At 46.5% G+C, this 13979-nt stretch overlaps 1 protein-coding gene and 1 long non-coding RNA gene across 4 annotated transcripts in view; one reads left to right on the top strand and one right to left on the bottom strand.

Annotated features, from left to right (window-relative positions):
- The window catches only part of ACLY (ATP citrate lyase), a 29193-nt gene that overhangs the window by 257 nt on the left and 14957 nt on the right, over positions 1-13979 (top strand). For both annotated transcript variants that reach the window (XM_074561525.1, XM_074561524.1), the window contains exons 2-8: positions 6373-6542; positions 7745-7867; positions 9342-9404; positions 10048-10238; positions 11190-11269; positions 11758-11888; positions 13734-13852. In XM_074561525.1, coding sequence (XP_074417626.1) covers positions 6384-6542; positions 7745-7867; positions 9342-9404; positions 10048-10238; positions 11190-11269; positions 11758-11888; positions 13734-13852 — 866 coding nt within the window. In that variant the 5' untranslated portion in view covers positions 6373-6383. The remainder of the gene's footprint in view (positions 1-6372; positions 6543-7744; positions 7868-9341; positions 9405-10047; positions 10239-11189; positions 11270-11757; positions 11889-13733; positions 13853-13979) is intronic.
- LOC141732489 (uncharacterized) overlaps positions 55-13979 on the bottom strand; it is a 29897-nt gene continuing 15972 nt past the window's right edge. Inside the window, exons 3-4 of one of the 2 annotated variants that reach the window (XR_012584123.1) lie at positions 5662-5731; positions 55-890 (exon numbers count right to left, since the gene is read on the bottom strand). This is a non-coding gene — a long non-coding RNA (uncharacterized LOC141732489). Of the gene's footprint in view, positions 891-1552; positions 2939-5661; positions 5732-13979 lie in introns of those variants that run through there. The other variant, XR_012584122.1, reaches the window with a different exon arrangement.

Here is a 13979-nt window from a genome sequence, read left to right as displayed (position 1 = left end):
CCGGGGCCGGGGGCGAGCGGCGGCCCGGTAGCGCGGCTCGGTGGTCGTAGCCGCTAGTTGCTAGCCCGCTCGTACAGCGGGAGACGAGCAGAGAGCGTCCCGGTGCGGGAGAGAACCGAACGTCCCCGCCCCTGACCTTCAGGGAGGCGGGAAGTTTCTTCCATCATCAAAAAGGGGTTTAAAAAAAAAAATAAATTAAAGATATTCGTGTCTGGTAAACCGGAGGGTTTTGAGGAAATAGTGTGGTTGGGCTGGGTACGGTTAAGGAGGGGTTGGGGGTAGTTGTCTAAGCTGGTTTCGTCTCTGTCTGTTCGTTTCCCATCATCCCGCACCCAGAAATCCCTTTTCCAGCAGGAAAATCCCTCTGTGGTAGTTGGGATGTCGGGATCTCTTTTCACCCTGGCTTCTCCTGCTGGCAGGAGGGTGAAGAGCCTCGGGTGTCTCTCTCTTCCCGTGGACAGATCTGACAGTTGCAGGAGCTGCAAAATGGCTGTTTTCCAGCGCTTTTGTTTGCTACCTGCAAACACCTGCTGTTTGTCTTGCTGCTCTGGAAATTCTCTTCCTCTTGTATGGGCTTCTCTTTTCTCTCTGTTAAACCGCGTTTGTTGTCTGCCATAACGTCTAAAGACTGAAAACTTGCGTGCAACCTGAATATAGTAGATCCCTCTTGAATTTCCTTAATTGAGTCTGGAGCTCTGAATATCAGCTCCGCTGCCTAACGCTGTAATTCAAGCCCTGGGGAATTTTCCGCGTGTGAGACCTCTGTGCGACCACGCTGCTCTCCATCCTGCCGTTACCAGCTCCGCTTGGAGCAGGACCTGGTACGAAAGACGGCCGCTGTGGGGAGTCCTGCCCAGCCACATGTTGCTGTCGTCTACTCCGCAGGTGACCTGGGGAAAGATTTAGGGAACAAACTTGTTGAGGACCTTCCCTGAAGCTGCAGAATAAGATGGCCTTCAAAGACAGGATTCCAAAGATCCATCTACTGGCGCTAGATGGTCACCAGGGTGTTTGGGGCCTGTCTGCTGCTCTCCGTTAGCCAGATTTTTGTTCTTAAACGTTACACATCTGCAGGGAGCCTCCTCCAGCGCTGGGCACCCACCTGCCTTGCATCACACCCGCACGGCACCAGGTATTTCACAACACCTGGCACGGAGCGATCCCGAGCGATCCCTTGGCCCCTTCCCTCCAGCCCTCCCTCCCTGTCCTCTGGTGAAAGCTCCCCTGTTTGCCAGGTGGAACCTGATGTAACTCCTCACGTTGCTGCGGGCTGAAAGCAGTGGCTGATCTTGAACTGTGTTAATGAGTGACCGGGGATGGAGGAGGAAGGTTGCTTTACAGTCTGGTTCTGTTGACATAATTCAAGAGAGAGAGAGGGCATAAAACCTCTAGTGGAGAGGGAGTCCTTTTCTCACAGCAAAAGCATCGCTCCGGCATGACTGGAGCATGGCACCGGTTTGGATCGAAGTAAATTGCGTACGTGAACGACATGTTCTGTATGAACACAAACCGGTGGAGCTCAGAGTTAAACCTCCGAGAACAGAAAGGGTTTAAAGAAAAATAAACCACATTGATGTCTTTTAATTATTTTTTTTCCACCCTTGCAGAATAGACCATATTGCACTGAGTAGTGCCACACCACCTGATCCCTTTGGGAGTCAAGGAGACTGCCTGGGTTCTGTTGTCAAGAACATCTCTTGTGGCTTCCCCAGCTTCTTCTTTGGACTCTCTTGCCTTTTTCCTTCAGCTGGTCGCTAGCGTATTGGGGCAGATAAGTCAGTTGTGTCACAGCAAACGCGACATCCAGCTCTTTGAACCTTGCCTAGCTTGCAACCATCAACGCTTTTTCTCTTGTCAGTACGCTCAAGAAACTTTCCCCAGGCATAACTTCTTTTTTCGTATTTGACAGGTGATCTTTTGAGGGAATCGGTGCTTCTGAGCCCTCCAAAGCGCGATCTAATCCATTCCTCTTACTTGTTCTGGACTTGCTGATGAAGGCTGAAAACCAGCACTTGTTCAGTCGGTGGCTGTGGGTGCGCTGCAGGTGCTAAGCGTGACTGAAAATAAGATTATCTGTGACAGATGAGAGTCCAAACCTGCCTCATTCTTGGGAAACGGCAGAGACTCTGATCCTCTGGCTCTGCGGTGACCAGCAGCCCGTGCTCTGCGCGGTGTTTGCAGAACAGCAGATGCAAATGATTAATGGAGTCTGCTCCGATTATGTCCCTCTGGTTGATGAGGGACCTGCACGAGCACATACAACTGGGAATTGCTGATGCCCTATGGATTATTATTTTTTTTTTCCTGCTGATCTTTTAGCTTAACAATTCAGCAGGCCGAAGCAATTGTTTTGTGCTGTCTATCCCATGAGTAAGGCAGGGTTGGAGCAGCGGAAAAACTGAGTGAGGGGCATGATTAAAGATTTGCTAATGATTAGGAAATGTCTCAGTGACCCATGGGCAGATAAGGGCAGAACAGCCTCATTCCTGCTCTTCTGTTGCCGGGACACGAGGGTTTTGTCATTTTTTTTCATCTACTGCTATTGTAATAATCTTCTAGGTTTTCCCTCTTTACCCCAGTAGTGTTATTGCAAAAATGAGGTGATGAAACCAGGGAAGCAGCAGAATGTGGTGGCATGAAGAAGGCAGTGAAGTCTCCGAGAGACGAGCAGCGGGGCAGTGCTATGCCATGCCGTGTGGGAATGCCCCTGCGCTTGTGTCCCTCAGGCTCAAGCAATCCCACGTATTTAACCGTTCTTCCCACTGACTGGTTTTTACAAGACTGTTTTTAATAAGACCTGAGGGATGTCCTGGGTCCAGTTTCCTGCAATTGCATACAATTACATCTTGGTTATTGGCATAACTGGCATCAGCTTGATTGTCTGAATTTGTACGTGTGGACTGAAGAGCTGCAGTATCTTCAGGGGCTCTGTGTCACCCTGGAGAAATGAAAAATACTTAGGTTTTTGGGGTGGTGTGATTTTTGTTTTTGTTTTGTTCTTTTAGATTAAGAAATATATTTGCCATTTTCTTTTATCCATCTGCTTCTACTGCAGTGAATGTGATGCTTTTTCTCTGGGACTGGCCTTTAGCATCTTGTAGAGTAGGCAGTTGATGGATTTCAAAGGACTTTGAAAACAAGGGTACTCCAGCTTCCTACCAGGCAAAATAAATAGCTGCAGGTAACTTGGGAGCAGGATTTTTCTCTCAGAAATAGCACTGCTTTAAAGCAAAAATCGTGATGGAAAGTTTTCAGCGCTACAGCACAGATGACTTATTGTAGCATGTGTGTGCGCAGCTGTGAAGACAAGGTGGCAGAGTGGTGGTTGTGGGAACCGAATGTGCCTGTGTACGCTCGCAGAATAAGGTTGGGGTGTTTTTCTGGTGGTGTTTGTTTTTTTTTTTCTTACAGCTGTCTCAGAATTATACAGTGAAACTGGTCCACACTTTGCAGAGGAGAGATGCAAACCAGCTCTGCAAACCCACTTGAGATTCTTCTTAGTCTGATGCAGAGAACTTTAGTTGGTTTCTCGTAGTTAAACCCTTCTGTCTCTGGCAACTTCTCGCTAATAAAGATTAAGCAGTCAAAGCAACTCTGCTGATCTTTGATTTTTTTTTTTTTTTTTTTTTAATGCTGACTACAACACAGCTTACACTCCTACAGTTTTGTGGCATTTGCAGGGCAAAGATGGGCAGAGAATTGCAATCAGCAATAGAGAGGAGTTTGTACAGCAAATACCCAGTTGCTCCTGAGGCACAAGAAGCCGTGTCTGCATCCCATTCCAGAGAGTTCATCTCCCACCCCCTTACGATGTGCCTGGCCGCTGCCGCTTCCCTGTTGCGGATTGCTTCCCCTGGAGACTCTTACACGCTTTGCCCCCCTTCACCTCCCTTTCTTTCCAATCAAAATTCCTATCCTTCTAGAAAGCTGTGGTGGTTTAACACCAAGATGAGGTGAACATTTCCCCAACTTGAGTGTCCGTGCTTAGCTTACAGCCAGCATTGCAGCCTGCCTAGGAAGGTTATGCAGTAAGGCTTCCAGCTCCTAAGGAGTTTGAGATTAATCCACTGCTACCCAGCATTTCCCCTGCGCTGACTCTGCTGCCTCTTCCAACGCAAGCTGCTGTTATTTGTTCCCCGATAGCTGTGTATAAATCCTGGCCTTGAGATAACTACGTTATCTCAGAGTCACTCCTTCTTTTGTAATTAGGAGCACCCAGTGGAAGTTCTAGATTGCTTCTAAAGTTACTGCAGAACAGCTGCTCGTAGCCCCAGGACTTGACATAATTCAATGGTTCTGTTTTTCTGAGACAAGTCTATTCCCACAGCATCTCTGAATACGCGTTTTTAGGAATGCCACTTAGACAGCAAATGAAGGTAACGCAGCCGCCTCAGCACAGCATTTGTGTGGGCTGTTACGTTAAAGGGGGCTGCGAGGCGGGTCGGGACGGTAGGATGTGTGTCTTGCTTTGTGGGGCCCGACAGACAAAATGTCCTTGTTCACAAGAGCTCCCCTTTCCTTAGGCTGTGGTGACTTCAGCACTGGGGTAATAAAACCAAAGTGGGGTTATTTTTAGCAGACTAAATATAAAGTGCAAGTGTTTATGGTGATGAGAATAGGGTTTTTGATTCTATGAAGAAACATACGGTGCTTCAGAAACACTGCCTGGTGCTGTTTTGAAATGGGGTTAAATTGGAAGCTGCGCTGCAATCACGGACTTTCACATAACAGCAATTCTCTGAAAGCAGGAACACTTTTTTTTAAACATTTTTTGCCCTTTCTGTAGCTGCTTCTCTTCTATTTTAACACTTGAATTTTATTTGAAAAGATGTTAGCAGCAAATTCGACTGCCAGTTCTTAAGCCTAGTTAACAGCTCTCAGTAACAGCACTTAGTCCAACCAAACCTCTTTCTTCCTGCTCTAGGGAAAAAGGTCTTTATTTCTAATGATGGCTAATTATTCCCTGGCGTATTCTGTGCTTGCTTACAGGACGAATAACCCCGTTGATTACTTAGGGTTATTACCCAGAAGGTAGCACAAGAAGTAACTGTAGGATTTAAAACTGTTTCCCTCCGTGGGTCTTCAGCAGGGCAGCTATTCTGTGATGGCACAGGCGGTCTCACTGACTTCAAATACTTCACTGCCAGACACTCAGATGGAATCTTGAGCTCTTCTGTTCTGTGTTGGTGCTTTTCTGCTTTGCAGCTCTCCCAGAAACCTTCCTTAGCGTGCTTTTGTGTTTCCTGCCGCACGGGCTGTGCTTGGGGAACAGCGACAGGACCTCCAGTCGCTCAGAATGCAGCGTGAGCCCCTGCCTGAGGCTCTCTGTCAGCAGTCTGACCCCTGAGAAAAATCCGAACCGCTTGCTGCCCTCTGGCTGATCGCAAGACTCAGTTCTGGTGTCTGACACATGCAGACAGGTTACTAGGATGAGGTATTCTTTTAAATAAGTGTTTACTGCAGCTAAAAATAAATTCATCTTTGACACCTATGACTTTGTTGCTGCGTATCAGAACGAAAAGTTACAGCCTTGAAATCAGAAATCATTTACTTATGGCACTTCAGAATACTCTCTTGAGAAGAAAGCCATCTCCAGGAAAGATATGAAATCAGGAATTATTTAAAAAAAACAAACCAACCAAACCCAACGAACTGTCTTACCTTAATCATCTTTGTTGTCTTAAGCATCTTATTCTGTAAGCTGTGGAGCTGCTTCCAAGACATCTAGGTTCTGAAACAAAACAAAAATAAAACAAGAATGTAAATGTGTTCCAGTTTTGACAATACCGGCAAAATTTTCTTTTCCCTTTAGAAAAAGGTATGGGGGTTTGCGAACGTGTCTGCAGCCAAGCTGAGACTGGAAATGTGGCATGCCATGGGAAAACGAGTGGGAGGGAAGGTTTTCCTCTCCTGCTGCCTTGTCCCTCCCTGGTACTGAACTAGAAGAAATGGTGGGTGTGTTGCACGGATCCCCCAGCAGCAGTCCTGGGGTGCTGTGTAGTTTTGAGACAAGTTGCCTTATCTGAGCGCTCCCCTAGACGTGGGGGGATGCTCGGGGCTGGCAGGTTTGGTAGAGGCACGGTGGTGGCTGGGAGGAGCTGGTGGGATTACGGCTTTCCCTGCAGGCAAGGCTGGACCGAAGTGGTGTTCAGGGCAGTGGAATGGGGTAGAAGTTTTAAGCAATACGAATAGCTCTTGCTTATCAGGTGAGTTTTATAGCCTCGCTTATAGCTGGGGAGACACATCCCCAGCTCTGTATTTGCTTTGGTTTTGCGTTGAGCTGGGTGATTGGGAGTTTTCTATCAGAACTGGATACTGTTCCTGAGTGCCTTTTTTTTTTTTTTTTTTTTTTAATTTTGTTTTTAAATTCAGACTAGGTAGCCATGTCAGCCAAAGCCATCTCTGAGCAGACGGGGAAGGAGCTCTTGTATAAGTATATCTGTACATCTTCTGCCATCCAGAACCGTTTCAAGTATGCCCGAGTCACCCCAGACACGGACTGGGCACGACTCACCCAGGACCACCCTTGGCTTCTGAGTGAGGTAAGGAGCCCCCACTCGCCTTCCTGAGCCGGGGGAGAGCTCAGCCCACCCCAGCTGCTCCCCGTGGGCACGGCACGTCGTGCTGTGGCAGGTTGCGAGCAGAACTGTGCTCCGGATCTTTCCTGAAGGACCGGTCGCTGCTGCTGCTCTGCAACATTCATTTGCAACACTGATGAAGAAACAAGCCTTGCTTCAAGGCTGCTGTATCACCTTCTGGGGGGGCTGATTATAAAATTCCTTTAGGGACTGTGAAATCCGTGAGCAGAGAGATCTGCAAACGCAAAGCTTCTAATAACCACGCAGAAGGTAAAGGAGGCTAATTCAGGCAAAGCAAAGACCCTCTTGAGATGCCAGTCCCTGCTCTCAAACCCTTTCCATGAAATCAGGGAGTGCTTTCTCCACGGTAGCTTTTACGTTCAGTTAGCATACTGCATGGGTTTCCTGCTTCCACACAAAATGTCAGGGAAAACTTCATTTTTCCTTTTTTTTCTGGGCAAGATCTTTTCTATCTCTTTGTTTCATAGCCATGCACTTTCTGTGGAGAAAACACATCCAGAGCTCTTTTTATTAATTGTCCAAGCTGCTCCTTTCCAGTGGTTAATTATATGAAGTCACTGGTTGGTAGAACACGAATGTTTCGCAGTCCTTTACTGACGGACTGATGGAAGCCCTACACTAAGTAATTGGATGTTCCATACTCAAGAGCATGAGTGAACAGCTGGAAGATATCAGCAGTGCTTCTAAAAAGACTTGCAGAAAGCCAGAAGGGAGCCAGAATGCTATCTGTCCTTTCAGGCAGAGTTCTGTAGTGCTAGAAACGGCCACAGCATCCAGCAGAAAGCCCACAATCAGCATGATTCGAGATTTTTTTTTTTTTATTATTTACAGAAAGTGAGCACATGTACCCCATCCTAACAGCTGCTTTGAAAGTTATCGAAGTTTATCAAAAAAAGCCAACATAAACTGTCACCTCGGTCTCTGATGTATACTCATGTCTGAGCAGAAATAAGGCAGCTCTTGTCAAAGTACAGAGTAAAAATAAAACTGCAGGCATGCTGTACCAGGAGATTAAAGAAATTCTGCAAGGACACTTGCTGTACAGAATACATTTAAGTTTTTGTTTCGCTGGTTGCAGAGAATCCCTCGACCAAAATCACTTTCTGATTCTTCTTTCTTTGAATCTCTCTTGCATGATGTTGTAGCGTTTAGTGGTGAAACCGGATCAGCTGATAAAGAGACGAGGGAAGCTGGGACTGGTTGGAATTAACCTCACTCTGGATCAGGTGAAGGCTTGGCTCAAACAGCGTCTGGGCCAAGAAACCACGGTGAGTGCCACCTGAGCAGCAAAAACATGAGACGTTTTGCTTTTTTCCGCTTACTTGCATGCTAGGAGCTGGGGTGCAGGTATTTCTCTTGCTTATGGTGGTTTAAAAGGCATGTTGTGCCAATGCCAAAGCAAGAGAGAAGTTGTCCCACGTGCAGATGAAGCACTGCTAAATGACACACCTTGTTACGGAGCAGAGCTCGGTGCTCCCTGGTACCGTCGGCTGTCCCAGCCTGCTGAGCAGGGGCTGTGTGGTGGGAGCTCAGCAGGAATTAATGCCATTTTCAAAATCCCTTCCACTTGGGAGTCAGCAGTTGATAGCTCAAATGCTGTGTCGAGTTGGCGTAGCTGCTTCACTTTAATACCCAAGGCAGATTTAAGCAGACAAGTATAAAAGCTGTCATAAAATTGTCCTCTTATTGTAGCCAGCCAGTGTGTTTTGGCTGATGTCTGAGTGTTACTTCAAGTCCTTATTTTAACTCAGTGCTGGCTTGTAATATTTATTCTCTTGGGAATGACACCGCAATGCTAATGATAAAGAAATGCCTGTCATCCCAGCTGCTGTGTTTCAGGAGCTGATAGAGTTCTGCTGTCTCAAGGAACCTGATGCCCTGGCCCTGCTGTGATTGCTTTGCGGCTGGCTCCAGCGCCGAGCCGTGCAGCCGAGCCAGCGAGGTTTGCCCGAAGGCCGTTATGAAACAGGCAGCTGCTTCTTGTGTGCCTGCCCAGCAGGAATGAGGGGTGTTGAAATCGCTTCTTTAGCACAATACAACAACAACATGTAAAGGAAGGACTGTGCCAAGGACTTGCGGACCGACAACGTTTGCTCCTGAAGCAGTGTCCTCAGGAGCAGGGGTTATCTCGCATGGCCCTGTGGGACTGTCCCCTCCAAAACTTGGTTTTGGAGAGCAGGAAAGTGCCTACGCATGTTCCTGGGACCTTGCTATGGCTGCCTGTCCCTGTAGGAAGAGGCTAAAGGGTTCTCTTCCTCTTCCATGCTCACTGACAGCACTTCCAGGGTGAGTGCTCCTGCCTCTCCCTGTCTAGCGCAGAACTCCCCTCGCTTCTGATTTTTTTCAAAGCTCCAAGAAGCAGCTCAAGCCGTCACATTTCACGCTGCACTAAGCAGTGCTCTGTGAAGGTGCCGTCTCTGGGATGGGAGATGAAGAGCGGCCATTCTGGTGCAATTCTGATAGCCATCTGTCCTGTTCAGAAAGGGGAAGGTGACGTGACTGCTGTAACCTGTGAAGTTCAAATACCCTGGAGTGGTGCAGCAGCGTGTCCAGCAGCGACAGTGCTCAATGCTGTGCTGGAGAGGGAGGAGTGTGGTTCCCCAGGAAAACACGGTGGAGCGGTGCTTGGGAAGAAGTGATTTTAGAGCAGTGCTGATTAATTCTCGAAGCTTGCTTTATGCTGGCATAAATGTGGATATTGGACAAGCGTTTATTGGTGTTTGTCTTGTTTTCTGCCTACAGATTGCTAATGCCAAGGGAATCCTAAAGAATTTTCTGATTGAACCCTTCGTCCCTCACAAACAGGTATAGTATACCAACTAATGCATTAAAAAGTGCTTTTAAGTCTCTTTTGACTTGCATGCAGCTTAGATGGATTGATGTAGTGGAGAAACCAGAAGTTTGAGAGTGTGCTGTTAAGCTGACGGTGTCGATGCGTGTGGTCAGAGCTGCATGCAGGCACAGCATTAGCCCACGTGAAGAGTTGTTGATAATCATGTTGGCTGCTGTTACTCTGCTGGGAGGAGGTTACAGATCACCTGAGAGGGACTGAGTTGGTCAGGAAAAGGCAGCTCACTGCTCCTTCAGTCTGGTACTCCCGAGTGTGGATAACAAACTGTTGATGTGAGATACCTCAGTTTGTGCTGGTGAAATATTCGTCCTCTGCCATGGTTTGTGGGAAGGGTATAATTGCCTTATGATACAGCTGCTTCTGGTACATGCAAGAAGGGACCCTTGTTTACACTTCAGTTGTGTAAGACGGGAGCGGTTTTCTCCAGAAATGGAAAGCTGTACAGCCTGGGGGTGGCTGGGCCCCTCCAGTGCTGCTGCTCCTTGAAAGCTTAGCAGTGTGCTCAGGTGCCCCTTCCTTAGCACTGACACAAGACCATCCTCCTCAGGGTCTTCTCTGGATGTGACTTGCTAATGCTTGTGCTTGGGTCTGGTGCAGGATGAAGAGTTCTATGTGTGCATATACGCTGCCCGGGAGGGAGACTACGTGCTCTTCCACCACGAAGGGGGTGTGGATGTGGGAGATGTTGATGCCAAAGCTCAGAAGTTGCTTGTGGCTGTGGATGAAAAGCTCAGTGAATCGGATGTAAAGAAACATCTCCTAAAGCATGCACCAGCAAATAAACAAGAGTAAGTACAGATGCCCAGTCCCGGGCATGGCCACCATGCAGAAGCTCCTCTCCTTTATTTCAGTGCAACATCCCTTTGTTCTGTTTCACCCTCAAGCGTGCTCTCCTGACCTTCTTCCTGCCCTTAAGAACATGCCATGCATCCTAAATCCAAGTTCTTTGACCTTATTCAAGCCTCTTGTAAAACTCAAAATAAGTGTTCATAGTGCTTTGAGCCTTCACTTGACAGGAGCACTTCTCAGTCTACTGAAGTCTTGACCTCTGAGATGTTGGAGATGTGTATTGAATTTTAAGCCTTCGTGCCAGCATAGAAGAGTTTGTTTTATTTAGTAGAAATGGTGATAAGATGTGAATCTGCTTGCTAGCTCAGAAATGTTGTCTCCCTTACTCTGGCCTAGTCTAAGAAAGTATTCTCTTGCTATTCCTGTGCTTACTGCAAGCTTATCTGTAGATCTCAAAGCTTCTGCATCTCCTTTAATTAGATGCCTATAGCTAGTTATCTTAATATGAGTCATGATTTTTCCAAACATAACGTAATCACTGATGGCATTGTTCAGCACTGAAAGGCTGAAGAAGCCTGTCACTAATACAGTTTAGTGCAGTCTCTTCCCCATCCCGGCTAACGAAGCTTGGTTCTGACAAAGATGCGTATCTGACAGTGAGAGACAGCGATGCATTTCTGTCTCTCGGGGAGATTAAACAGACTGAACATCTACATGACAGTTGTGAGCAACTGTGTTCTCGGCAGAGTTTGGTGGAATGTAATTAAGATGAGTCATCAAGGTCTTCCTTTCCTTGAGTCATCTCCTAGGCTTCTTCCAGAGAAGATGAATGAGAGTGAAAGAAATTGATACAGAGTAGGTCTGCAGATTGCCACGAATATAAATGAAGCAGAGCAGGCTGTGCTTTATATCTGGCTGCTTTAATGAACTTGTGTTAAATTTTTTTACAGCATCTTGGCTAGCTTCATCTGTGGCCTGTTCAACTTTTATGAAGATCTATATTTCACATACCTCGAGATCAATCCAATAGGTAACAGATATTTTAGGGAGCAGAACTTTCTGTTCTACCGTATTAAAATGTGTACTTTATCCTTCTCTGTTTTACATAGTTTGTGACAATACTAGGTGGCATATGCAAAAGAAGTACAAAAGTGACTATGGTGTGTCCTGCAGCTATTACTTGAATGAATCAAAAGGGAGGACTGGTGTTCTCTGTTATCTAATTTCCTGTTGGGGTGTTAAATCAGAACTGCAGAATATAAAAATTGCTCTGTTGGATCAGAACAAAACAGCACCTGAGCCAGGGCCTGGGCCATGACCATGGTCACTAGTTAATTCTTAAGGGAACTTGCTGGGTTTGGTAAATAAAAATGAGTGACTAGTGCGGAGGGGGGGGAACAAAGGTGACCTAACTTTTGTAATGATCTCTGTATGGTAGCAAATTTTAGGAGTAAATCTGTAACACATATGTTTGTACAGAGCTAATTATGATATTATTTTTTTTTCTTTCAAATGCAGTGGTGCATAATGATGGTGTCTACATCCTTGATTTGGCCGCGAAGATTGATGCAACTGCTGACTACATCTGCAAAGTGAAATGGGGGGATGTGGAGTTCCCCCCGCCCTTTGGCAGGGAAGCTTACCCAGAGGCAAGTAACAGCCCACTCTGCCCCCAATCCCTCTGCTGTGGACTACAAGATGAATTCCTCAGTGCTTGTATGTCCTTGAGGCTTTCCCCTCTCGTGGGTTTTGTTGCTGTGTTTCAAGTACCTTGGCATTGCCATCCATGGGAAGAGCTTGTGCAAACCTGCGTACAGGTTGCCGCAGTACTAGGACTTCTAATTGCGCTCTGAACTACTACAATTGCTTTCCATCTTTACTGGGATGTCGTTTCAGTTCTTTTCTTTAATTACAATTGACTTTTTTTAAATGGAGGCTTATATTTAACTCCATTCAGCTGTGTGCCAAAGCTCTGTACTTGTACACTCTTCCTTAGATGGTTCTTGCCTGCATTGCTCCCCTTTCGGATCATTATTTTTTGTTGGAGCGCTGGTTATTGACAGCCTCGTGGCAGCTGATGCTCCCTCGGTGTTTCAGTTACAGTTTCTGAGAGTAGAGTAGCAGTTGTGTGCGAGATCTGCGTGTGTGTATGAATCCAGAGAAAATAATTACCATCTCTCAAACTTCAAAGTAAAAAGTTACGATGTTCATACACCTGTTCTCCTGAAAAGAGGAGGCCTGCAGGCAAACTTTTTGTTTTAAAGTTAGAAATGCCTGTTTCCTCTCAGAATTCCCTGGGTTTGTACTGCTGGTTGCATAAACACTGCTTCATACAACAGCTTCAAAAGCTCTTGAAGTGGAGCTCTCTCCTCAGTTTTCTGTTACTTATTTCAGGTGATTCTTCTGCCGTCTCCAAAAGGATTTATGTCCTGACTTTTTCATTTTAATAATTATAATTATGCTTCAGTTGGGGAAGGGTTTTGTAACGTGGCCAGGAAATCCATTTAGCTATTTCTCCACGTGTAGCTTGCTGGATGCCAACACTTAACTCAATTTGCTCTTAAAAGGATTAGTTCAGTTTTTGTCTCTCTGAATCATCCCTCTGCAAGTCACTGTGAAGGTTATTATGGCAGTGTCTTTGCTGAGAATGTTAATGAACCCCCAGTGAAGTGCTTCTCAACAGGCAAGCACACTGCGATACAGGAACACCATGGTGAGCAAAATTACAGCGCACTCAGTGATTACGTTCTTGGCTGCAGCACAGCCAGGGAGTGTGTAGCCATGGGTGTGTTGATTTTTAAATTTCCTCCGGTCTCAGTCCGCAGACAAGGTCTGAATGAGACTTTTCAGTTCAGAGGCATTTGATTCTGTGACTGTTGTTCGTGGAACCATAAAACCTGGGAGCTCGCAGGGCTGGCTGAGCAGCAGAGGAAAAGGGAAAGCCAGTGTGGTACAGCTTAGTGAAACGCAACCAACAGTCGGCTGCATTTCCAAAGCTTTTCATGTGCAAATAGGAAAAATCTGCTTCTGGATCTGCACTCTACAAATGAAGTAACATCAAATTTATTTACAGCAATCACTTGTGACTGGGACAAAAAAGAGACAAGCTAGCAGACCTTAGAAAGACAATGTATTCTTTGGAGGCTATGATTTTTTATTTTTTTTTTCCAAGCAAGAACCAAAATTTGAGCGTATGCTCAGGTTGGTCCCCTTTGAATTTGTTACAGAGAGCATGGCACAAGCTGTCTATATCCAGTCCCATTTCAGTGCTCTGCCTTGGAGAACACGTAACACAGATCAGTCCTGGCCCCTGAGAGATGAAGCTGGGTCTGCGTCTCTTGCAAAAATGGTGTTTGTAGTTCTGCTCTCCCCTCAGTTGCAGTTGAGAGGAGATGTGGGAGCTCTGCGTGTCCAAATGGGCTCAGCACTATGAACCCCCTGGTTTGGAAAAGGCGGCTGCTGAAGGAAGTTTAACTCGTGCTGTCTGTCTGCAGGAAGCCTACATTGCTGATCTGGACGCAAAGAGCGGAGCCAGCTTGAAACTTACTATTCTCAATCCCAAAGGCAGGATCTGGACCATGGTGGCTGGTGGTGGTGCCTCTGTGGTCTACAGGTAACAGGAGCAGTGTTGCCAGAGAGGGGGGTGGATTTACAGTGCCGGAAAAAAATAATTGATGCCATCTCTGGAAAGGAGACTCCCCTAAAGCAATTTTTCTCATGCCATGACTGCTTGGGACCTC

This window comes from Larus michahellis, chromosome 18, assembly GCF_964199755.1.
Source record: "Larus michahellis chromosome 18, bLarMic1.1, whole genome shotgun sequence".
Taxonomy (NCBI): domain Eukaryota; kingdom Metazoa; phylum Chordata; class Aves; order Charadriiformes; family Laridae; genus Larus; species Larus michahellis.
The sequence above is the reverse complement of the archived record's forward strand: the minus strand, read 5'-3'. Positions and strand labels throughout refer to the sequence as shown.